This window comes from Adiantum capillus-veneris, chromosome 27 (genome assembly GCF_014529385.1).
Source record: "Adiantum capillus-veneris isolate H3 chromosome 27, ASM1452938v2, whole genome shotgun sequence".
NCBI classification, from domain to species: Eukaryota; Viridiplantae; Streptophyta; class Polypodiopsida; order Polypodiales; family Pteridaceae; genus Adiantum; species Adiantum capillus-veneris.
In genome coordinates this window covers 138,786,350-138,813,023 of record NC_140957.1, presented here as the reverse complement: position 1 = coordinate 138,813,023, position 26,674 = coordinate 138,786,350, and the positions used below count along the sequence as shown (strand labels likewise).

At 45.4% G+C, this 26,674-nt stretch overlaps 1 protein-coding gene across 3 annotated transcripts in view; it reads left to right on the top strand.

Moving 5' to 3' along the window:
- Positions 1–1,253: 1,253 nt before the first annotated feature.
- LOC147422830 (syntaxin-52-like) overlaps positions 1,254–26,674 on the top strand; it is a 72,634-nt gene continuing 47,213 nt past the window's right edge. For 2 of the 3 annotated variants that reach the window (XM_086503605.1, XM_086503604.1), the window contains exon 1: positions 1,254–1,807. In XM_086503605.1, the coding sequence (XP_086359731.1) occupies positions 1,593–1,807 (215 nt within the window). In that variant the 5' untranslated portion in view covers positions 1,254–1,592. The remainder of the gene's footprint in view (positions 1,808–26,674) is intronic. The other variant, XM_086503603.1, reaches the window with a different exon arrangement.

Below are 26,674 nucleotides of genomic sequence, written 5' to 3'. Positions count from 1 at the left end.
AGATAAGGAGATCGTGAAACCCATTGGTATGCCCAAGAGCCTTAAGACTTTACCATCCTTGATTTGTTTATAGACTGCTGCAACAACCAGAATAGGTGAGGACCCATCTGAACATTAAAAAACATGTCTTCTGATGCTTAATTATTGAACCACTGGCTAGACAGAAGATGTTTGAGGCATTCCTAGAAACTTTGAATAGACATAAGATCATTTGACATGAGTGAGTTAGTATCATCTGCAAATTGCTACAAACATAGCTGAGAAGGAGAGTTAGGAATATGAATTCCTTTGATTAGACCTCTATTGATGCAGTCTTTGACAAGCCAACCAATAGCATCAGAACTGATAGCATACACCTCTGTTCGTCATTGCTAAGGTTTCTTGCAAGAATCATTCTCTCTCCTGCTCATAAAAATTTTCTTTTATATTTTAGCTCCAATGCTGTGGAGACCATGGAAGAGCCCACCTGAGATGGAGTGTGTCCCAGATGCAAGGACTCTGAAGAGATTTTGGCTCACCTCTTTGTACTCTATCATTTTGATAAACAATTCACATTCCAACTTCAAAGGGTCTTTTGTGTGAATATGGACAAGCTTAACTGGAGATCAATCTTGATTGGTGAATGTAGCTTCAGTGATGCGCCTCTGTGGACTGGCATCAAAGGTGTCTTTCTCTCACATATGGATAGAAAGAAATAATGCTCTTTTTGGGAAATCCTTCTCATCCTCCAGCTTACCCTTAACTATTAGTTCTAAGGGTGCTATGAAGGAGAGCCCAAGTCATGTATCAGCTGTCTCAGATTTTGATGTAAAAAGCCTGCAAAAAGTTATCAAATGGCAAAAATGGAGAGTGTGTATTCTATCCATCTATGAGCCCTCTAGAATGCTACTCATTCACAACTTTCTAACTTCCTGTTGATGGAGCCGTTGTAGCTTTCCTTTCATGGATACCCCTTTCCTTTCCCAGGGGACTTCTTTTCAATACATTCTGTTTCTACTTTTTTTTTAAAAAAATTGCTTTTATTAAAATATTGTTCTATTCTTTGCGGAGTGGGAAATGATCGTGGGATTGAGTTGCTAGGTGTCTTAAGCAGAAGAGGCCATTTGGCAAGCACATGGTTGGCCACTATTGCTCTCATATGATGTCATTAAACGAATTGGTGTGAACTGGACTACAACCAGTTAATTGAGGCTAGGATTAGCTGTAATTGGACAGAAAGAGACACGAGGGGCCGTGAGGAGAGTGATGCGGTGGACCGCTTTGAGAGTTCAAGTGCATAAGACAAGACGACTTCTCCACGAACCTTGGACGCCTTTTTTCCTTCATTAATTACCACCCCCAAGGGGCCCCAGCCCCATGAAAAAAAATTCGATGCGCTAAACAACAGATTCTGGCTATGGCGGCGTCGTCTTCTCCTTTTTGCTTCTTTTCTGCTCTGCTGCCGTTGCTACTTCACTTGCTGTGCATCGCTAACCCTGCCCAGTGTTGGATTGAAATCGTTCTTGTGAGCCGGATCTAGCTCTCTCCACTCGCGTTCATGAGCCAAAAAATTGCAGAAACCTACAAGGCACCAGAAGAGGAAAAAAGTTTCCATGGCTCTCTCAGACACCTGGTTGAAAGAGTTTGAAGAGGCTATGAAGCTTGCAGATGACATTAGCGGGAGGCTCAGAGAGCGTGAAAATATAGTGTCATCCGGTGGTGATCCATCACATCTTATCTCCTCCACTCGGCGAAAAATTACTGATTTGGGCACCTGCCTGGATCGGCTCGAATCCTTGCTGCAGAACCCTCCAGAAAAGCCCAGATTGTATGTAATCTTCTCTCTGTTTATGTCTCTATTGATGAGTCAGTATTTATTTCTGCTGAAAGGCAGGTTTGGTTTCCCCTTAAGAAGCTTCCCAGTAGCTTAAATTGGAGCGTTCTACCATCTCTACAGTGCAGTAGGACAATGTAAAATGGTTTGCTTTTTTTCTATGTGAGTAATACGCAAGAGAAGCTTATCTGTGGATTAAAGTGATTTTTGGCTTCTCTTTATCATGTTTGTGCAGTTTCTGCACAAGTAAAATCTTGCATACCATCAGAGTAGTGGAGCTAGAGGTGCAAGACTGCATATTTTTAAAGAAACAGCTTTCGCGGATGCTAGAGATGGTGGATGGTCTCCCAAGTTTTACCTTATGGATTGTGATTTAGAGTGGCACTCCTCCTAGCACACTGGTGTAAGAGTAATCCCAATTATCACGTGCCTTTTGCTTTGAAGCTACATAGGGAGAAGAAACTTCATACCTCTGAACTGTGCAGAAATGCCATAGGCTAGGAACATATTTTCTCTGTCCTTTTTAAGATGGGAACTTTTGGCAGATTCATAGTACCCACAATGAAAGTTCTTGGAGAGATTGGGACAAGCCCATTTTACCTTCTCTTTCGTAAAAGAAAGTTAGGATCTTGTTTAAGTCCAGTTTTGGACCGTTTACATTGCTAAGCATACGGGAAGGACCAGGAGATCTTTTGTTGGTGATGCAAAAGAGATGGGTTTGGCACATGCACAAGGGCGGTAGACGTTATGGGGATAATGTAAAGGAAGCCTAAAACATTTTTAAGCATGCTTTCTCCTTATATACACTTGATATACTTTTTGTGTGTTGCTTTTGGGGACCACTCACTTAGTATTTGCCGCTTGTCAGCACCAAATTTTTGTGCGTGATCCAAGGGAGAGGAGATGTTTGTCTGCAATTACCTGATGCACGGAGGAGAAAAGGCAGAAGTGGGTCTATGTGTTTTTTTGAAGTATGGAAAACGAATTGGAACATTTACAAATCAATCAGAGGAAGAGAGATACCATTACCATTATAGGTGAGAAGTATTAGGGCTTATAGAGTGCCTCCCAGGTGGAGGTGCAGCGATACGGGCCATGGCCGTATCCACTGGTTGGAGGGTTAACATTCTTTGCTTGTGCATGGCAAAGCACAAAGTCTTGGAAGATATAGGCAAGGATGTCTTGTGACACTTCCAGCAAATGCATAGCCTTGAGTTCTTTCAGGAATGTCTCTACACGAGGGAATAATGCCTTGGAAATCAAGACGTCTCTGCATTATGTCTACTTTTGGATCTCCCGAAGTTTCTCTCTTCCTTACTTGGACTTCCGAAGCTTGGGTGGTGGGGGGCATCGCATCTGAATCCATGAAGTAGCATCATTCCTAATTTCCTTATGAAAAATTTAGCCCCTGAGACTTGGCTATGCAACTCTTTTTCTTTCTATAACTGATTATGTCTCTCTCTAAAGAGCATGTAGAGGGTCCCGGTCAGTAGCTGGAGTAGAAAAATCTTTATCGGATCCACGAAGACTTCATACTGACAAAGTCATATCCACTCTGAAGTCAGTAAATACTTGTGTTCTTGCATGTTGTGTATGAAAGTGCAGAAGGTGTGGTGACGCGGGACTCCAGGCACAACAGGCACAGGCACAGGGGAGTGAGAGAGAGGAGAAGAGAAAAAAAGTGAAACTAATTTGACTATTTTGTTTCTAATTTTTATTTTCTAGAATTAGGACCTTAATAAGAAATGTGCACAAGTTAACTAATAAGTTAAGGAATCACAGATCTGTAAGAAAAGTTATCGGGAAACAGACAACTCTGGTGTGTCATATGATGGGTGACAAGAAGCACCGTGAGGGAGTTGGCCTTTTAGTTCGGTGGGAGAAGACCAGGTAATGGTGGTCCCTGATGAGTCACAAGATGGGTGACAGGTTCATCGGAAAGGGGACACACTAAGGGTCTAAGGAGGAAATCCGAACTGACTAAGAAAATACGCGTAAGAACGCAAGCACAAGAATAACGATGGGTTCAATGAAGCTTTTTACGAAAAGCAGGAACAATCGCGGGAAGGCAGATGCTTTCCGACGAGGAATCTATGTTTGCATTGCATTCGTGCATGTGGTTGCATACAGGGACGCCTGGGAAGTGTTGTGAAATGCATTGGTTTTAACTTATAAGGTTTTATTGAGTTTTGGGGCAGGTTCAGACCAATTTTAAAATATGTCGGCCACCCACTTAATAAGTGGGCAGCCACTTAGAAGATAAAGCAACAAAACCAGCCAGCGAATTCTCCCTCCCTATTTCGGGTAGAACAACGAAAAAAAAAAAAAAAAACCCGGCCGCGATCTCTACGCGAGCAGCTATTCGTGCCGTGGTCAGGGAGCTATAAAAGCACCACATGCCCTCACTCAAAGGGGGGTACCAACGTCAGCAAGAGAAGACTCTGCCGCACGAGATCGCGAGACTACGAAGCACGGAAGTCGCCTTTTCCCGCGCAAGAGCTACAGGTATCTATTGTGGATTCGCCATACGAATTGTTGTTGCGTGTTTGTGTGGTTTGTTTTGCAGGAATCTCTCGTCTTACGGGAAGGCCCTTAACGGGAAGTACGGCTTTACGCCTAAGTCCCTTACGGGAAAGTACGGCTTCACGCCTAAGTCCCTTACGGGAAAGTACAGCTTCGCGCCTAAGTTCCTTACGAGAAGGAACGGCCTTGTGCCCAAGCCCTTTACGGGAAAGCATGACCTTCGGGTCTAAGATTACAGAACGGAGGGGTTTCCTCGGGTTCTCGTGCTTGTATACGAATTCTCCCTGAATAAAAGAATACTCTTGACGGGGGGGGGGGATGAGCCCATCTTCTGGTCCCCAATACTGTGTCAATTCTCTCTCTCTCTCTCTCTCTCTCTCTCTCCATACTCGTCATGTTGAACTGTCTCTCTTAAATTCCGCATGATATTTATCTGAGTGAGCAGCTACGCTTCCGTATTTGTGACAGTGGTATCAGAGCATGGTCTCCTCTCTTTCTCTGTAAAGGAGGACGACTCTGGGAAGATACGGGAAGAAGCCATGACAAGCCAAGAGAGAAGTAAGCAGGCGGAAACCTAAGTCCTGCAGGAAAAGCTCGCAGAGTTGGAAATTTTTTTTCTCTCTGCAAGAAGGCGACACAAGACTTGGGATTCTTTGAGAAGGCGACAAGAGCATGATGCTCAAGAAACTAGAGAATCTGAGAAGCGGAATGCTCAAGATACTTCAGAACCCAAAAGATATCCATGAACATCAATCGAGAACCATAGCCAAGAAATCCCGTCATTTCGGGAAGGATATGAAGAAGGTCTCTAGACCTAGGAACACTCCAGTCAAGCTTGATGCTTTTGACAGAAGGGAAGATGTCCTGAAAGCTACTGCTTTTATTCGAAAGTTTGAAGTTGCCTTTGCAAACGGCAATTTCTGAGAAGTGTCGAAGGTGAGGCATGTGACCAAACACCTCCAGGGGATTGCAAGTACTTGGTGGTATACCAAAGCTCTGCAAGGAACTTACAACAACAATTCAAGGCTGAATTCTCCGACAAATTTTTTTCCTCTACGCTTTGAGGAGGGCATTCAAGAAGATTGGGATTGGTTTGCCCAATAGGAACACGAGCGAGTCAAAGCAAGTAGTGGTTCACTCTTGCCAAGGTAGCTCCATTCTTGATCCTCTCTGAGGAAGGAAAGATGAACAAATTTAACGAAGGACTTTTGCCCGAATTTTGTAAACCCATCTGCAAGATACTTTGCAGCAGATGGTGGAGTCAGCAATAAAAGTTGAGAGTGTACACCTTGATGTACATAAAAATACAATCCCCGCAGTGGGACGAGAACCATTGAACACAGAAACAACGAATTTTTGTTACCTCTCCTCGAAGGATACATTGCTATCCGGAGAAAGTTTGGAGTAACAGAACTCAATCTAACTCCTGAATTTTTGACCCTCAAACTTTAAGTGAGAGGGCAGATCTTTGATCAAAGTTAAATCTTTGAGGAACTCATAAAATGCGTATTGCTTTTATGCACGACATATGCACGTGTCTAACCAGGACAATCACTCTCGAGTGTTTATGAGAGTAGGGTTGAGTTAGAACATTGTTTTATACGATGAACTGCCTTGCTTAACCATCCGGAAGGCCCATGATTGATCTGGTATCCGGTAGTTCTCCAACAAATTGCCTGCTAGTGCGGGTAGGAAATTATGAAGGAACCATTCTGAGCTTTCAAGCAAAGAACAACTTTTATCAAGCTTAAGTACCTTACAAACCAACACTCCCTACCCGGTAAGGGAAGACCAATCTTTGTAAGGAAGAGATGTTGCTGCAGATTTCAGCCGTAAAGAAGACGTTGCCGGTGATGCCCATGGCTGCCCCAAGTGTACCAGATGACTTCAAGACCCAGTGCGCGAGTTCCCTCGCGAAGAAGTGCCTACGGAGCGTGTTTTCATCGTGACAAGCTGCTGTTTTTCTCTGTTTTCAGCCCATAAACGTCGTAGACGGGGCTGATTTACGAGAAGGAACCGGAGAACACACCTCTTTTGTGTGTAGGATTGGAAGAGAGGATTTTCTATGCAGAGATCTCTTCCAGGGAATTGCTTTTTCGAGAACCGAGTTGCGTTACGAGCGTCGTGACTTTGAAGGTACTATTTTTATGTTATGATCTCTAAGTATTTGATTGCAGGTGTACTTCCTCTTCGTGAGGGAGTAGGAGCAGAGGAAGGCATGAGCCTCTGCAGGATAAAAGCGCTCTGAGGAACTAGAGCCAGATCAGCCCAAGGGTTTCGTACCCAAGTTCGGGAAGCAGATCCACGGATTGAAGAGAGGTAGACTCTCAAGATGTGATCCGAAAGTTGAAATTCCCAAGGAAAGGACTTCGTGTCCAAGAAAGCGGAGTTATTCTGCAGGAATAGGACTCTGGAAACAGAGTCGGAAAAGAGTTGCAGGGATGCCATGCCCTGAGTAGGACGGCAGAAAGGAAGGAACCATTCCGAGATTCCAAGCAAAGCAAAGCTTTCATTAAGCTTGAATACTCTTTAAGCCCACACCCCCTACCCGGTCAGGGAGGACATGGTAGTGCTTTTCGCACAAATGAATGAACACTCTCTTTATGAGAGAAGGAACAAGCGACGACTACGGCCGGTGCTCGAGGAATCCAAGGATTGAAATACTAGTTATTTAATGAGCGGGTTTTGTTCTAAGATCGAGCCAAGGGATCGTCAAGTTGAGCGTCTTCGCTCTAAGGATCTTACGAAGGGAAGGTAATTTCCCAGGTTCACCAAAACTCTAACACAGCTTAATAATTATGTACACCTTTGGGTACATGGATAACACACGAAGATGCAGACCTATGCCAAGGAACTGGACGAGAGTTTGTTATACTCTCTTGAGCGCCTTTTTATGCGCAAGGATATTCCGACACGAGAATCTCTATTTGAGATGTGTTCGGTAGAAGGATTCTCTACAGAGGAGGTTCTCTGATGGTCGTTGATTATTGAGTACGCTATGTGCTTTTATTATTACAGTAGCAACTTTTGGTTGCGGTATATGTTTCTCCATGAGCAGGTCAAGTAGCATTTACACGCTGCTGGAATAAATTCGAACTATTATGTTCGTAAGAGTAAAATTTGCCAACCATTTTAAAATGGTAAGAATCACCTTAATCACATATGGGAGAACATCCTTGAGATCCAAAGCGGGTTCACCCTTAAGTGGGCCAAGTTTGAACTTATGTTCACAGAATGGTATGGCTAGAATTTTATCTGCCTAAGATTTTGCGAGGAATCCTAGATGCTTGCAAGGATGGCCTTTGCAAGGAAGAGACGCTAGTAGTCGTCACGAGAACACTGCTAGTGGTAATAACTTACAGGAGGAAAAGATTGGAAGGAAGTGCCGCCGTGCACAAGGAATCTTCGGATTGGAACCGCTCGCCTACGTTGAGCGACGGCCCGAAACAAGAACCTTCTTTAAGGTGATCGAAGACCTTGTTTGTGAAGGAAGATATCGAAATTAATACTCTTATGATTTGGGCATTCCCTGTGTGGGAGGACACAAGAGATTTAATACCCTCTGGACTAACAGCGCAGGATTATGCGCAAGGACAGATGCCTAGATTGATTTCTAGGAGGATTATTCTTCTCGGGATTGAGAAGGTGGAATTGAGTTAACAGATTCTCGAATAAGGAAACTTCCAATCTGTTGGAAAGACGCGAATGACGAGTTCTTACATGGCTCGTAAGTTTTATGAATGGTGAAGGATATCCTCGAGGTACTAGAGGAAGGACATGAACCGGTAAGGTAAGTATTGAATTCTTGAATTTTATTTAAATTAATTTTTAAGCTCTCTTTTGAGAAAGGACTAGCTCAACTCACCATTGAGTAAGATTTGGAATCTTTCCGGTTTCTCCCCGGCAGTTCAGTTGGACCTCTACAATTGAGGACAACTGTTTATAAGTGAGAGGGATGAAACTAATTTGACTATTTTGTTTCTAATTTCTATTTTCTTGAATTAGGACCTTAATAAGAAATGTGCACAAGTTAACTAATAAGTTAAGGAATCACAGATCTGTAAGAAAAGCCATCAGGAAACAGACAACTCTGGTGTGTCATATGATGGGTGACAAGAAGCACCGTGAGGGAGTTGGCCTGTTAGTTCGGTGGGAGAAGACCAGGTAATGGTGGTCCCTGATGAGTCACAAGATGGGTGACAGGTTCATCGGTAAGGGGACACACTAAGGATCTAAGGAGGAAATCCGAACTGAGTAAGAAAATACGTGTAAGAACGCAAGCACAAGAATAAAGATGGATTCAATGAAGCTTTTTACGAAAAGCAGGAACAATCGTAGGAAGGCAGACGCTTTCCCGCGAGGAATCTATGTTTGCATTGCATTCGTGCATGTGGTTGCATCCAGGGACACCTGGGAAGTGTTGTGAAATGCATTGGTTTTAACTTATAAGGTTTTATTGAGTTTTTGGGCAGGTTCAGACCAATTTTAAAATATGTCGGCCACCCACTTAATAAGTGGGCAGCCACTTAGAAGATAAAGCAACAAAACCAGCCAGCGAATTCTCTCTCCCTATTTCGGGTAGAACAGCGAAAAAAAAAAAAAAAAAAAAAACCCGGCCGCGATCTCTACGCGAGCAGCTATTCGTGCCGTGGTCAGGGAGCTATAAAAGCACCACATGCCCTCACTCAAAGGGGGGTACCAACGTCAACAAGAGAAGACTCTGTTGCACGAGATCGCGAGACTACGAAGCACGGAAGTCGCTTTTTCCCGCGCAAGAGCGATAGGTATCTATTGTGGATTCGCCATACGAATTGTTGTCGCGTGTTTGTGTGGTTTGTTTTGCAGGAATCTCCCGTCTTACGGGAAGGCCCTTAACGGGAAGTACGGCTTCACGCCTAAGTCCCTTACGGGAAAGTACGGCTTCACGCCTAAGTCCCTTATGGGAAAGTACAGCTTCGCGCCTAAGTCCCTTACGAGAAGGAACGGCCTTGTGCCCAATCCCTTTACGGGAAAGCACGACCTTCGGGTCTAAGATTACAGAACGGAGGGGTTTCCTCGGGTTCTCGTGCTTGTATACGAATTCTCCCTGAATAAAAGAATACTCTTGACGGGGGGGGGGGGGGGGGGGGGGACTAGTCCATCTTCTGGTCCCCAATACTGTGTCAATTCTCTCTCTCTCTCTCTCTCTCTCTCTCTCTCTCTCTCTCTCCATACTCGTCATGTTGAACTGTCTCTCTTAAATTCCGCATGATATTTATCTGAGTGAGCAGCTACACTTCTGTATTTGTGACAAAAAGCACTAGAGAGAGAAGATGGGGGGCGACAGAAAGTAGACCAAGCCCGACAAGGCAAACTCTACATGACAAGAGAGTACACTAGGCTGCCATGATGTGCCAAAATGGGGACACCCCTCTGCTCTATATAAGGGACTAACTAATATGCCTGACCCACACCCAATATCCGACGACCCATAAAATGTGTTAATATGCAAGGTCAAAAAGCATAATTTAGGGGTGTCCAGCCAAAAAAGGCACAATTGGCCTAACCAAAAAATCCCCCATGCTACCTAGAATCTAGAAAAGTGTCACAGGGCCAGGCATATTCACAAAGAATCCCTCACTGTAACAATGTCAGACTTTGTAAATAATTAATTTATTTACGAGAAAATAGTTATCTAATTAGTTGTGTGCTCATCAGAATAGAACTAGCAGTTCTAGGTGAAACCGGCCCGTAGGGCGGTAGGCGTTGGCTTTCACCCGAAATTCTTTACTTTAAACACACACACAGAGCACTTTGCAAAGAGAACCTGCGACGGGAGTTAACACTTGAATTCACACACGGCTCGGAAACTAGAATGCTCCAAGCAGAGGCCGACAACCTGTAGGCCCCAAAATTGGCGCCCCTTTCGGTATTTCTTTATTCTTTAGGAGGGTAAATTACAAGGTAAGGTCCTGGGAATCCGTCACGTGTATCCACCTAGATACCATTTGATTTGGCCAAATTTCGGCAGCATAACAGCCCCAAAACTTGCGCGAAACCAATTCCCCTTTTGGAACTCGCTTGCACTGGCGTATACCCTCTGATTCGTGTCCAAAAACAGTAAATTCAGCACGCTGTATTTACTGGTTTTTGCCCTGTTTTCAGCCCCAAACAGTCCCCTAACTGTCCTTTGCCAGTGGGGCACGATTCCCAATGATCCTGGCGTCCGTACGGCTGAAAAACAGTGAAATTACAGCGCATACACAGCGCTGATTTTGCACTTGTACGGTGAGGTTATGACCCTCACCAGTGCCTGCTTTGGAGCAGCAGTTAGCTACCCCTGTTCCTGCTCAAGGAGGCTCTTGCCTCAGCACAAAAGCATGAACCCACACAACTGTACATCAGTCAAATGAGTAGCCCTCTTGTGGGGCATCACATAACTGCACGTAGGGGAGAGAGAGAGCAGTGTGTAGTGTACAGGGCATCACTCCTAGCACCACACTGTACATGAGAGGGAAAGGAAGCACTCCATAGCTCTTAACCTGTGACAAGTTGCAAATGAAGCCTCTCCCAGCATAAAAATCAGCGCCCATTTTTCTGCAAGAGGCAAGTGCATGAAAAGTTGACACTTGGCGCATTTACAAGCATTTTCCCATTTCGGGTTCGCCGCTTAAAAATATCCCAACCGACGCGTCAGTTGACTTCGCGGCAGAGTTATAAAGTGTTCCCCTAGTCATACCGGAGGTAATGACGCGAACACATTTCACAGCCCAAAATAGCAGTTCCCTAAATTTTAGGAGATGCTTCCGTTGGGCTCCCACTGGTCTTCTGACCATCTATCCTCATTGGGACCGCATCCAAAAGTGCAATGTGGCCCAACTGTCGGATACTTTTTGTTGGTAGTCCCACCTTGACTTTACGCCTTAATTGAGTTCACTTCCTAGTATCCACCAACTTGCTAAGTGCGACGGGGGGACCTATATGATCTTGCTCTGAGCCTAGACATCCTCTTACCATACGAATTCCAGTGCCGACCACTTCCCATCTGCGGGTGAATCTACCGTTCACATTGGCCATACAATGTCCGACCGTTTGCTACTTCAAAAAGAGGGTCTCAAAACAAATAAAATAAACCCCATTGGAAAGAAACCAACAACCAAGGTTAGCAGTTGCCACATCTCTGTGACATGGTTAATAACTGCCACGTCCTCGTGACATACCCCCCTCTTGAAATCGCAAACGTCCTCGATTGCATACCATAAATACACGCCACTGATGATCTTGTGCTATTAACACTCTTTTATCATCGCATGTATCCGCAAGAAAGGTCGTAACATACATAGATACAAATGACTTAATGAGGCCTTCATACTTTTGCCATTTCCATCTATGGCATTGAATTCATATGTACATTTGATGTACTAGCTCTATCATTACCCCTCCTTTGCACACGTTGGGTTGGGGCATAAGTAGGTTGTAACCCAAAGGCTTCAAGGTAAAGCTGCAATACATTTGGTGACTCTGACAGTTCATGCTCTTCCATCCACTTTGCATCCATAGGTGGATAGTTCTTGAACTTCACCAAATAGCGTCTTGCAACTTTTCTGTCCTTATGTGCCAAAACTTGCTCAGGTACCAGGATCTCATCAAGTTCCTCAACTTCTGGCTGATCCTCAACTGGCATATCTTCTGGCACATCACCCACGAAGGGTCTTAGAAGACTCACGTGAAACGCATTATGAATCTTCCACGCATCAGGCAGTTTCAGCCTGTAAGCTACATCGCTGATCTTGTCAAGCACTTGAAAAGGCCCATAGTATCGCATGCTGAGCTTAGGAAACAGCCGTTCCTTGCCCTTCATCTTTTTTAACCTTGCCTTTTCGAACCTTAAGAGAACCCAATCACCAGGTGATAGTAGCAATTCACGACGGTGACGATTAGCAGCCTTTTTCTGTTTTGCCTGAGTCTTCTCCAAGGCAACTTTAATCTTCTTATACATCTCATCCATGTTCTCAACATATCGATCTGCCTCAAAGATCTTGTCCTTTGTATGCAAAATGGGAGGAACCTTTTTGCCGCCTTCAACAATTTCAAAAGGTGCTTTGCCAGTAGACGAATGCACCGTATTATTGTACGCATACTCAAGCATAAGCAAATACTGTTCCCACTTGCCCTTATTATCTGACACACAGCATTTTAGCAGATCTAAGACAGTAGAATTGGCCTCTTCTGACTGTCCGTCCGTTTGTGGATGAAACGAAGACGAAAACTTGAGCGTAGTGCCCATGTTCTCAAACAATCCTCTTCAGAACAAACTGGTCATGCGAGGATCACGATCACTGATAATCGATTGTGGCATACCATGGTACTTAAACACATTGTACATGAACAAGCGTGCCATCTGATCAGATTTTATCTTCTTCCTAACAGGGATAAAATGGGCTTGCTTGCTGAACCTGCAGATAATGGTCCATATACCATCATTCCCTGTTGGCGTCCTTGGAAGATCAAAGATAAAGTCCATAGCAATGCTTTCCCATGGCTTATCCGGAATCGGCAGTGGTTGTAACAACCCTGGTGCCTTTTGCCTGTCAAACTTGACCTTTTGGCAAACTATGCATGCTCGCACAAAGGCATCCACATCTCTCCTCAAGGTAGGCCAATAGAAGAACGTCTCTACCGCTTTAACTGTTGCATCAATGCCACGATGCCCTGCATACGGTGGGACATGACTCTCTTCTATGACCTTATGTCGCAATGGCCTAGTGACACAAAGTCTGCCATGCATCATCATAAAACCATCTCTGAGGAGGTAGTGCTCATGATGTTGCCCCTCTTGTAACTGTTCAAAGATCCTTGCAAAATCTTCATCAACAGTATACTGTTCCTTCATGTCATCTAACTCATGATGATAAGGAATTGACACAGCTGAAATTTGTGGCTTTTTTGATAACGCATCAGCCACAACATTCTTCTTGCCTTCCACATGCATAATCTGGAAGTGGAACATGGAAAGAATGTTCGCCCATCGCATATGCTTTTCGGATAACTTTGACTGTGTCAAGAAGTATCGCAAGGTCTGATGATCTGTTTGGACAACAAAATCAGCACCTAAGAGGTAGTGCTTCCAGCTAGAAAGCGCATGAATAACGGCCAAGAGCTCTTTCTCATAGACTTGCATAGTCCTCTCTGGCCCTTGCAAAATTCGGCTTTCATAGGCTACTACCCGTCCATCTTGCATTAGCACTGCTCCGATGCTACTGCCACACGCGTCACACTGGACCACAAATGACTTCCTGAGATCTGGCAAAACAATAACTGGATCTGAAGTCAACTTTCCCTTTAAGAGACTAAAAGCTGAAATCTCTTTTTGGGTCCATCTGAAAGTGACCTCTTTCTTTTGCAATGCGTGAAGAGGCGATGCTATCTCTGCAAAATTTCTGATAAACCTTCTATAGTAGGAACACAATCTCAAGAAGCTTCTGACATCGTGCAGAGTCTTCAAGTCTGGCCATGTCTTGATAGCTTCGACCTTTGCGGGATCCATTCTAACACCATCCTTTGAGACTATGTGGCCCAGAAAGTGGATCTCTTCGAGGAAGAATTCACTTTTCTTAGGATTGACAAGTAACCTGTGACTGCGCAGCTCTTCGAACACAATGGTCAAGTGACGCCTATGCTCCTCTTCATTCTTCGAATACACAATCATGTCATCGAAGAATGTTCCAACAAACTGTTGATGCGAGCGGAAAATCCGGTCCATCATTCTGTTGAACGTGGCAGGAGCATTTGTTAGCCCAAACGGCATCACTAGAAACTCATAAAGACCAAATGTCGTTCTAAACGCAGTCTTGTGCACATCCTCTGGGCTTATACGAATCTGATGGTACCCACTCTTCAGGTCTATCCTGCTGAAAATTGCAGCACCCTCTAAACGATCGAGAATATCATCAATGCGAGGAATAGGAAACTTATTCTTGATGGTATTCTTATTCAACGCACGGTAATCAATACACATGCGCCATGAGCCATCCTTCTTCTGCACTAGGAGCACTGGGGAGCAAAAGGGTGAAGAACTAGGCTGAATCAGCCCCTTCTCTAATAACTCCTCAACCTGGCCCATAATCTCTTTCTGCTGCGCCGCACTAACCCTGTAGGGAGGTCTATTTGGTGGGCTACACCCTGGCACCAAATCTATCCGATGGTCCTCAGGTCTCTCTGGCGGCAATTGCGACGGTAATGAATCAGAAAAACAGTCACTAAACTTTTGCAAAAATGCTGAACTTTCTTTATCTAACAAAGATAAATTTGACTGATCCCTATCTGAGACATCACGTGCAAAAATCAAGTACACAGAAAGATGATTCTTTATTACAGAAGTGATAGCAGAAGCAGATACAATAGGGACTGACTCTCCTTTAAGCTTTACATCCAAGATGTGAGTTTTGCCTCTATGCTGTACAGTGATCTTTTTGTTGTAGGCATCCAAGACTCCATGCACTCGGAACATCCACGGGATCCCCAACAAGGCGTCACAACCTTCCAGCGGCATGATGTAAAACTCTTCAGTGTCCACATACGACTGAATATGCAGACGCAGTTTTCCAATGATGGGAGTAACACACTCTGAGTGGCCAGGACATGCCAACCCTGCCTATGCGGTGTACCCCATCTCTTCAGCTCTGATGCCTAGCTTCATAGCTAACTCTGGTGAGATAAAGTTGGCTTTGGCACCTGGATCAAAGAAGATGAGTGCCGTCTGATTCCTAACTTTACCCCATGCCCTGCATAACTCACTGGCATCTGTGCTGGGCATGTCAACCACCATGTCTGGCACTAAACCTGCCGTGGGTTTTGGCTTCTTGCCTTTCTGGTCTTCTTTATCCTCTAAGTCAGCTGACCATTTCCTTTGTGGACAATTGATAGAAATATGACCCGGCTGCTCGCATATAAAGCATTTGTTCTCAGCCATTAGGACCTTCTTTTCCTCGAGCGACTTGTGCACAAAAGGCTTCCTTTTCTGTTTCTTTGCCTGCGCTCCAGAAGTCCCAGCTGAATCCTTGTCTTTGGTGGCCTGTTCTGACCCCTGTGACGCAACAGGAGCCCTTTTCACAAAGAGCTTCTTCGCTGAATTTTTCTTTTGCTGCCCTCCTTTATCACTGCTCGGAAATCCACTGTCCTCTCCTTTCAACAGGGCAAGACCAGTGTTCGCAACTTCCATAAGCTGAGTAAGGGTAGCCACTCTGTTCTTTGTACAGTAATCGCGAAGCCCTTTAGGCAGCCCACAACAATACTTCTCTATCTGCTCTGTCAATGGCACAAATCTGTAGGAGGTCACTGAGAGTAATGCTTTACAAAACCTCCTATTGTATTCCAGCAAGCTCTTGCACGAAGCTGCCGCAAGCTGGTGCCAATCTGTCAGGACATCGGCTTCAAATTCATTTGATAGCCAAGCAGATGCAAACATTTGCTTGAAGTAAACCCAAGTGGCGGGTGCCTGTCCTTGCATTAGCAATGTCGTCCACCATGTAAGCGCATTGTCCTTTAAGAAAGTGGCAGCTTTCCTGACCTTCGAGGCCTCTGTAAAATTCCCTCCCGCATAAGCTGTATCAAACTGCTGGAGGAAAGTGAGTGCCTTTGTTTTATCCTCGAAACCACTGAAGGTACTGAACTTTACCGCTGCACCACCTTCTTTGTAAGCCTTCGGCTTCTCTAGTGCCCCCAAGTTGTCATACGGGATGGTCTGCAACATGGGCACTGTACTAGGCATGATCGCCATGCCTTGGCCATTCACATTTTGCGTAAGAGGTGCGATATCTGGCTGCTGTCCAGAAAAACCAGCCATGCCAAAATGAGCCTGTGGCACCCCAAACTGGCCCTGGTTGTCGTGGAAACCTTGCTGCATGCCGATAGTACCATACATGGGGTTTGGCATGATGCCTTGCATACCCCCGAACACTGTTCCTGGCATGTACGGCTGACTTCCAGACGCATAACCAGCCATACTTTGGAACACTGATCCACCCCCGAAATACCCAGGATGTACCGTGGGTGGTGGAAAAACTGAGTGCATAGCCTGGTATCCAGCTCCCTGTCCATTCAAGACAGCATGCTGGCTCTGAAAGGTGGCGGGCTGAATTGGCATAACCTGTGGAATAGGCGTTCCAGCCACCTGTTCAAGCACGGGAGGAACCTGCTTTGGAGCCCCCGACTCCGCAACATGCGAGTGTTCCCTTTCCTCCTGCGCCTCATGAAGTACCTGGGCTTGAGCTTCAAGAAGCTCCGTACGCGGCGTAGGTTGCCTATTTTGCTGTTGCACTGGTGGCGCTTGCAAGAATTCCATAAACCTCGGATTCTGCACCAGCTGCGAAAAGACATTCACCGCGGCAACTAACTGAGTCTTAAACGCATCATCCTCAAGTTGCCCTGTCATAAAGCCCTGTACTACTGCAGGGACATTCACGTTGACAGGAGGTACAGACTGACGTGGCCGTGAGCTCTCGCCAATCTCAAAAACCATAGGAATCTCCTGCCTGTCCTTTGGAGAGGAACCCTCTTCCATAATTCCCTTCCCCTTGTCGGCCATAGTGTAATCCCCGCGTTCTTGCACTGTGTGTCTTTACCCTGAACAATCCAGGCTCACTCTTTGAGGAAAAAGTGATTGATATCCCGGCAATGGAACCATGAAACCGGCCCGTAGGGCGGTAGGCGTTGGCTTTCACCCGAAATTCTTTACTTTAAACACACACACAGAGCACTTTGCAAAGAGAACCTGCGACGGGAGTTAACACTTGAATTCACACACGGCTCGGAAACTAGAATGCTCCGAGCAGACGCCGACAACCTGTAGGCCCCAAAATTGGCGCCCCTTTTGGTATTTCTTTATTCTTTAGGAGGGTAAATTACAAGGTAAGGTCCTAGGAATCCTTCACGTGTATCCACCTAGATACCATTTGATTTGGCCAAATTTCGGCAGCATAACAGCCCCAAAACTTGCGCGAAACCAATTCCCCTGTTGGAACTCGCTTGCACTGGCGTATACCCTCTGATTCCTGTCCAAAAACAGTAAATTCAGCACGCTGTATTTATTGGTTTTTGCCCTGTTTTCAGCCCCAAACAGTCCCCTAACTGTCCTTTGCCAGTGGGGCACGATTCCCAATGATCCTGGCGTCCGTACGGCTGAAAAACAGTGAAATTACAGCGCATACACAGCGTTGATTTTGCACCTGTACGGTGAGGTTATGACCCTCACCAGTGCCTGCTTTGGAGCAGCAGTTAGCTACCCCTGCTCCTGCTCAAGGAGGCTCTTGCCTCAGCACAAAAGCATGAACCCACACAACTGTACATCAGTCAAATGAGTAGCCCTCTTGTGGGGCATCACATAACTGCACGTAGGGGAGAGAGAGAGCAGTGTGTAGTGTGCAGGGCATCACTCCTAGCACCACACTGTACATGAGAGGGAAAGGAAGCACTCCATAGCTCTTAACCTGTGACAGGTTGCAAATGAAGCCTCTCCTAGCATCAAAATCAGTGCCCATTTTTCTGCAAGAGGCAAGTGCATGAAAAGTTGACACTTGGCGCATTTACAAGCATTTTCCCATTTCGGGTTCGCCGCTTAAAAATATCCCAACCGACGCGTCAGTTGACTTCGCGGCAGAGTTATAAAGTGTTCCCCTAGTCATACCGGAGGTAATGACGCGAACACATTTCACGGCCCAAAATAGCAGTTCCCTAAATTTTAGGAGATGCTTCCGTTGGGCTCCCACTGGTCTTCTGACCATCTATCCTCATTGGGACCGCATCCAAAGTGCAATGTGGCCCAACTGTCGGATACTTTTTGTTGGTAGTCCCACTTGACTTTACGCCTTATTGAGTTCACTTCCTAGTATCCACCAACTTGCTAAGTGCGACGGGGGACCTATATGATCTTGCTCTGAGCCTAGACATCCTCTTACCATACGAATTCCAGTGCCACCACTTCCCACCGTGAATCTACTACCCAACCACATTGGCCATACACCCTAACCGTTTGCTACTTCAAAAAGAGGGTCTCAAAACAAATAAAATAAACCCCATTGGAAAGAAACCAACAACCAAGGTTAGCAGTTGCCACATCTTTGTGACATGGTTAATAACTGCCACGTCCTCGTGACACTAGGGCCTCAATTGCGCCTAAACTGGCCAGAGCACCTTAGGGAGACCCTAACAAAAAATACCTTGAAGCCCTAGTAATTGGGAAATTGGGTTTTCAATAAGGGGTAGACAATAGCCTCAGATTTCAGGCTCAGTAAATTACGCGCGTCAGTGAGCACAGGAATGAGATGGGTCCTTAGAACAGTAATTCTAAGGCGTTGATTATTTTTAAGGCCTTAAGATGAGTAGGTAAACTAATTTTAATTGTTTGTACCGGACCAAATGGCTGGACAAGTGCGAACAGGTAATGTTGGAGCAGTACCAGTATGGCATTGTGTCGGGGAGCAGCTAACGTTTTCATAAGAAGCATTCATGTGTGCAATTGTCAGTTAAATTGCACATTTCACTAATAGCTTAGGAACTTTTAAAGTCAAAAGTTGAGTGGTTTTTAAGTTATAAAGTAAGTGTGCCAAGTGGCACACTTACCCATGCAAAGTGACTCTCTCTCTCTCTCACCCTCCCTCATCTCCTAGCGTCCCTCTTTCTGGCTAGCTTTATAAGAGCGCCCTCTCCCCCTCTTCACAGGTTGGCAATGCATCTATCCCCCCCTAAAGTGAGCGTTTTCTACGCACTAGAGCTCGCCATTGAAGCTTGAGAATCAACCCTTGTGGTGTATGTGGAGTTTTGGAGCTCCCATCACCTTAAACAAGGTTTCTCTTGATCATAGACTGATGTGAGGGAAGATTCATCGCGAAAAGTAGTAGAAAACTCTCTTCCTCTCGCGCGTGGCTGTTGCAAATTCCTGTTTTCAGTCCCTAATCACCTTGATTAGGGCTGTTTTCAGCAGAGCACTCATAGAATTTCACTCCACTCTTCTTATCCTACGCCTACACAAGTTTTGGTGCTATTCCATCGCGAAGAAGGCCTCCGTTTTGGCGTAGGAGTGCACACAGGTAAGAATTTCAAGTTTGTGCAAAAAATTACAGCAAGTGTCAAGCTCTCTCTCTCTCTCTCTCTCTCTCTCTCCAATTCTCTTGAGTATTTGAAGTGCAATTAAAAAGTCAGTTTACGCTTCTGTATTTTTGTGACAGTGGTATCAGAGCAAGGTCATCTCTCTCTTTCTTAAGAGTTTGATGACTCTTGGCAGACTGTAGAAATGGAAGGACGTGAGATAACAGTTCACTATCCTCAACAGTAGGTGGCAGAATTGCAAAAATCTCTCTTCAGAAGTCCAGAAGATTCTCTATACCCTTGAGAAAGGGAAGGAGAAAGTGCCGATGGGGTCGGGAGAAATCCCGCAGAACCCAAAGACGCAAGGACTAAAGAAAGATTCTTTAACTGGAACTTCCCGCATGCATGAGAGACAAAAGAAACCTCCAGAACGTCATGTTCGATTTAATCCAGAGCAATACTCCTTTCATGAAGGATCTGGATGACAGTTGCTCCAGAGGACATGTTCCTTGACAATCCGCCGCAACAGGAAGTGCAGTCGAGGGAAAGGACTCCTGTCCACAAGGAGTCTAAATATAGAAAGAAGGAGCATCATAAGAAGAAGCACCACAAGCAGAAAACATTCAAGTCAGGTGACAAAGATGTAAAATTTGGCACCTACAACGGATGGCCGAATAATGAAAGCTTTGGCTTTCATCCGCCAATTTGAAGCTGCATTTGCAGAAGGGAACTTTAAGGAAAGGTCCAAGCTTCTTCATGTCAGTATGTACCTGAAAGGCACCACCACCCAACAGTTGGTGGCTTACCTGATCCTAGAAAAACGGAAGCCCCAAGATTGGACTGCTTTCAAGAAGTTGTTCTATGCAAACTTCCTTCCTCTAGACTATGAGGAAGAAGCAAAAAAAGAATGGGATCGACTCTCACAGTCAGAGAAAGAAACTGTTCCACGCTATGTGGATAGGTTTTGGGACGTTCTCTTGAAAGTCACCCCATTTAAGAAGATTGAAGATTCGGAGAAAATGCGCAAGTTTGAAGTAAGATTGCATGAAGCCTTGCAAAAGGCTATGAAGCTTTACATACTTATGGAATCAGCTCGCATAGCTGATGATATATATGACAAGGGTACTCTCAAGATGTTTTTGACTCTTAAGAGCTTGAGGGTTTTGATTATCTAGGAGAGGATGGGAAGGATACCCACCTTCCCCCCCAATGAAGCTTGTAAGTTGTGCCATATTGATGGCGCTTGAGCCTTGAGGCTTGAGTCATATTGATGGTTGCCCGTTCCGCTTGAGCCATATTGATAGCTTTTAAAGAAAAAACGACCCTCCGTCCTTCCCTTGTGTTAGTCTTGAGAGGTTTGAAATCTCCCCCAAACTGTCACCTCTCTCTCTCTCTCTCTATTTTTTTTTCCAATTTTGCAGCCCGTTCCGCCAGGCCGTTCCGGATGCCCGTTCCGCCCGTTCCCTTGTTACGTTCCGGATCCGGAATGCTTTTCCGTTCTCGACACCGTTTCGGCGCACAGAACCGGCTGGAACGCCGTTTCGGTACGATTACCCCCCGTTCCGCCCGTTCTGTGTTACTATGAGCAAAGCACCTATCATGCCAAGCAGAAGGCTCTCCATGAACAACCCACTTGTACTTCTTCTCAAAAGAAGAAAAGAACTGTCTCCGCCGCAGAAGTAAAGCCAAATCAGCCCAATTAAGGAAAATACCTCTCTCTTGCTGAATTGAGAACCTACATCAACGAAGGAAGATGCTTCAAGTGTGGACAAATTGGACATATGAAGGGTGATTACCCTACCAAAATTCCGCAACCACCTTCTTCCAATGCAGTCCCAGATGTACGAGGGAATACAACCAAGGATGGGAAAGAAAGATCTCTTCTCAAAGCATGGGGTAGTGTAAGGTGCAGCGGAATGAGTGTTTGAACTTTGCTCAAGATGAGTGCTCCGAACTGTGCTCAAGGTTCCTTTCGTTCTTATGGAAGGGAGAGCCTTCCGTTCTTAATGAGAGAGTGCAATGGACACAAACAAAGTGAATGGACACCGTGTGTGCAAGTGTATGAGACTGAGAGATAGAGAGAGAAGAGAATACGACACCAGAGACATTGTAAAACCCTCCTCCGAAGGCCCCACTCTCGTTGGCGAGAGTGGTCTACTTATGATTGCACAAACTGGTACAAACTGAATGCATGTGACTGATGCAAGTCTAGGCTATGTCGGTGTCGATGACGGTGATGGCGAGACCGACCTACGGGCTGAAATCTGCAACCTTTTATCTGCTGTCCAAAAACGCTATGGGCTGAAATCTGCTATTGCCGAAAACGCTATGGAAAACGCTGATTTTTCTAGTCTTTATGGCTGAAAGTCTGCATCTACTATAGGGCTGAAAACTGATGTTCTTTGGGCTGAATCTGCTGGTCTTTTAGGGCTGAAACTGCAGGTCTTCATTGCTGAAAATCGCCAATGCTGAAATCTGAGGCTTCTCTTGCTAGGACCAAAAACGCTAGGCATAGGGATCTATTGGCGATGGCAACTGTTGCGAAAACGCTAGGCTGTGGGATCTGTTGGCGATGGCAACTATTGCAAAACCGCTAGGTTGTGGGAGCTCCTGGCGATGAGGACCTTGTTGCTGAAACGCTAGGGACTGCAAATCTGCTGGCGATGATGCTTGATGGAAAACGCTAGGGGAGAGAGGGTCTTTGCTTGGAGGAATGTCCACCAAGGGTCTTGCTGAGAAGTTGCCTGTTGAGCTTGGGCTCCTGCTGCCTCTTCTAGACTGATTGGAATGACTGAACCCTTGTCGTGCTGTAGCTTGTCCACGGATACATAGGGTTGGATGTGTCACGTGACATCCCCTCCTTTTCAAAGTGAGGTACTGGTACCGAACTGTATGGCGTCGAGGGAGATCGCCAATAGCATCCGGAATCCTGGAAGGGACTTTTCGCCGGCCCACTCTGATGTGTGGGTCGTGCGGTACTTGAACTTCATAAAGGTCTGCAACGCTTGCTTCTTTGGGCGGCGCCAAAAGCGACAGTCTTCTATGGCTCCTTCAATGCTTCAACTTCGTCGAGAGTCATGCTTGTTTCTTTGTCACGTGACACATCCAACCCTATGTGTCCGTGGACAAGCTACAACATGATCAGGGTATAGTCAGTCAATCAAGTCTAGATTAGCAATGATCTGGCACTTTTGTGAGTCTATTCGTAGACCATGCATGCCCAATCATTGAGTGTAGATGCATATCCTCTGGTTGCACACAACATGATCATCAGTATTCCCTTCAGAATCCATCAGATTCAGTCAGGGGAATTTTCGAGTGCATTTAGCCTATTTTCCCTATTTTTGGTATTTTCACTTAATATTTTTAAGTGACTTTCCAACAAAAGTAGGTAGGGCAATTTTGCTAAATAAATATATAAGCAAACCCAAGCTAGCACTAAATGGCAGCAGGAGCTCCCCGCTCAACAGGCAACTTATCAGCAGAACCCGCAGGACCCCTCCCCAACCTTGGCATTTCCTCTCACAGTAGCAGGTAGCGTTTTTGGTTTCCCCACAGTACCTCCACAAGATCCGGCGTATCAGCCTTGCATGTGTCGCCACCAACAAGGAGCCGTAGCGTTTCCAACTCTGCATCACCCATAGCACCCCAGTATTCCACTAATGCTAGAGGAAGCAGTAGCGTTTTGGTTTTCAGCCCATCCGCAGCAGAAGATGCATTAGCATTTTTGATTTTCATCAGCAACTTCAGCAAGCAGATCAGCGTTAGTGATTTTCAGCCCTTGCCGCATCAGAACCATAGCGTTTTCAGCCCTATGGACAATAGTAGAATCAGCCCCAGTTGGTTGCGGAAGATCCTCCATTTTCAGCCATAAAAACGCAGCCAAAACAGTCATTTTCAGCCACCCAAAACAGTCCAAAGATTTGCAGATTTTCAACAGTTAGAAGACCATAGATTTCAGCCATCAAGTCGTCGTCGTCATCGACATAGTCCAAGTTGCATCAGTCCATTGCATACGCATTGTACCACTTTGTGCAATCAAAAAGTAGACCACTCTTGCCAACGAGAGTGGGTCCTTCGGAGGAGGGTTTTACGACGTCTCTGGTGTCGTATCTCTCTTCTCTCTCTCTCTCTCTCTCTCTCTCTCTCTCTCAGTCTCATACACTTGCACGCACATTGTCCATTCACTTTGTTCGTGATCATAGCACTTTCCATTAAGAACGGAAGGCTCTCCCTTCCATAAGAACTAAAAGGAACCTTGAGCACAGTTCGGAGCACTCATCTTGAGCAAAGCGCAAACAATCATTCCGCTGCACCTTACATTCTTCTTCAAGAATCTCCATGGCTGAAAATTCCTGAAACCATTTCTAACACAAAACCATGAACATACCCATTCCATGTAAAGTGACTGGAAAAAATCTTGTCTTCCTCAAAGACTGTGCATGCAATGTAGATGAACCAAGAGACGGAGTGCCAAACCGTTCACCACACACACGCAAACAATGAGATTGAATCTTTCTCTTATGATCGAAAACAATCAAGTGTGGCAATTTACAACGGAAATGCTCATGCTTGGTGCTCATTCTTTCTTGTGCTCGTGCTACAAATGTGTCATGCCAAGGAAGAGACATGGAATGTGACTTCCTTACATACATACTTTTCAGCTTTTCATGAACAATCCGCATACATTCGTGCTCATTCATGAGTGAAACGTGCTCAACGTACAATATGTCATGCCTAAGAAAAGGGATCACATAAAGACGCTGACTAAAATACAGGAAACGATCACGAATGAAACACTTGAACAATGGGTGCGTATCAATCATGCGAACACATAATACTTCTTGTAAGAGTTCTTTGGACCTAGGCTCGAGAGCCAAGATCGATCCTTCGTGACTGATCGAATATGCAATGAGGTTAGCTTCACTAGAGAAAGTATCAACTAACACATCATCCTTATGAACAATCACATCATCTTCATGCAACTCATCATGCTTGTGAGAAATCACATCTTGATCATGCAAAGCATTATGCTTGTCATTGGCATCCAAATCTTCATGCAAATCATTGTCATTCAACTCATCATGCTTCTCATAATCATGCAAATCCTGTGTGTCATGCTTGGGAGAAGAAGTCTCCTATCCCCAAATCTCTTGCATCTGTGCCTGAAGTTGAGAAAAGAGTCGCCAGAACTCTTTCCTGTGTTGGTTGCTCTGTTCTTGTCTTGCTTTGGCTGCCTTTCTTTCTGCGTTTCTTTCTGCTTCTCTTTTTGCTTTTCTTTCTGCTTTTCTTTCTGCTTGTCTACGTTCCATTTCAGCCATTAGCATTTTCAGATTTCAGCCCGTCTCGTCGTCGTCCTCATCGTCGTCGACATCGTCGGCAAGTTCAATGTTCTAACTTCCTTTTCATAAACGTCTACTCCAACTCCTCCATAGGAGTTAGTGCAATCCTTGTAGATGGGGAAGGGGGAGGGTCGGAAAAACCTCCTAGTGGGGAAAATTCTTCTTCACCTCTCTCATGCTCATCACCTCCAAGCGAAGTATCCATTCCGCTTCAAGTGATGACCATCCACTGAAGTTGTGGGTTCTTGTGGTCTTGGGTTCTTAAGTTCACGAAGAACTTGGGTTCTTAAGGGTCTTGGTTCTTGGGGTTCTTGAGGTTCTTCTTTAGCTTGCAATCTGTGTTAGAGAAGGATCTTCTCTTCACCCGAGTTCCGCTCTTCCTCGCGGGCGCACCCCTTGGCGGCCTTGCGCTCACACCAAGGTTGCTTTTTCCCACCTCACGTCGATTGGCCGGTTGCTAAGTGCACGATTTGCTCTCAATGAGTGAAAAGAGACACAAGGGGAGGGTGGACAAGCCCTTCTTTCTTGGGTTCACTCTTCAAAAACACGATTAGGAATTGACACCCCCAAGTGAACTTGGGTTTGTGCGACCGCAACAAGCAAAAAAATTCTTGTGATTCTTGTGGTTCTTTCCTTGAGTGATACAGAACACTGCCAAAGCTCTGATACCAATGTAAGGTGCAGCGGAATGAGTGTTTGAACTTTGCTCAAGATGAGTGCTCCGAACTGTGCTCAAGGTTCCTTTTGTTCTTATGGAAGGGAGAGCCTTCCGTTCTTAATGAGAGAGTGCAATGGACACAAACAAAGTGAATGGACATTGTGCGTGCAAGTATATGAGACTGAGAGATAGAGAGAGAAGAGAATACGACACCAGAGACATTGTAAAACCTTCCTTCGAAGGCCCCCTCTCGTCGGCGAGAGTGGTCTACTTATGATTGCACAAACTGGTACAAACTAATTGCATGTGATTGATGCAAGTCTAGGCTATGTCGATGTCGACCACGGTGATGGCGAGACCGACCTAAAGGCTGAAGTCTGCAACCTTTTATCTGCTGTCCAAAAACGCTATGGGCTGAAATCTGCTGTTGCCGAAAACGCTGATTTTTCTGGTCTTTATGGCTGAAAATCTGCATCTACTGTGATGTTCTTTGGGTTGAATCTACTGGTCTTTTAGGGTTGAAACTGCAGGTCTTCATAGCTGAAATTGCAGGTCTTCATTGTTGAAAATCGCCAATGCTGAAATCTGAGGCTTCTCTTGCTAGGACCAAAAACACTAGGCATAGGGATTTGCTGGCGATGGCAACTGTTGCAAAAACGCTAGGCTGTGGGATCTGCTGGCGAGGGCAACTGTTGCAAAAATGCTAGGCTGTGGGAGCTCCTGGCGATGAGGACCTTGTTGCTGAAACGCTAGGGACTGCAAATCTGCTGGCGATGATGCTTGATGGAAAACGCTAGGGGAGAGAGGGTCTTTGCTTGGAGGAATGTCTACCAAGGGTCTTGCTGAGAAGTTGCCTGTTGAGCTTGGGCTCCTGCTGCCTCCTCTAGACTGACTGGAATGACTGAACCCTTGTCGTGCTGTAGCTTGTCCACGGACACATAGGGTTTGATGTGTCACGTGACAGGTAGCATCAACAATCAGCGGGCCCTTACCCTGTTTGATCTAGGCAGTACAAATAACTTCATCTCTACGAAGTTAGCCGAAGATCTCAATCCACATCCCAACCGCTTTGGAGTTCCTACTCAAGCATTCTCTGCTTTCAAAGGGCAAAACTCCAGTTCTACTCCAATCATAGCGAAGCTGAATTTAAAAGTCGATAATTACACAGACCAAGAGTCTTTCTTACTAGCTTCTCTTGAAGGATATACTGTCATCTTGGGAATGCCTTGGCACTACAAGATGCATCCCATTCCTGTCTATGTTCAGAAAACTTTA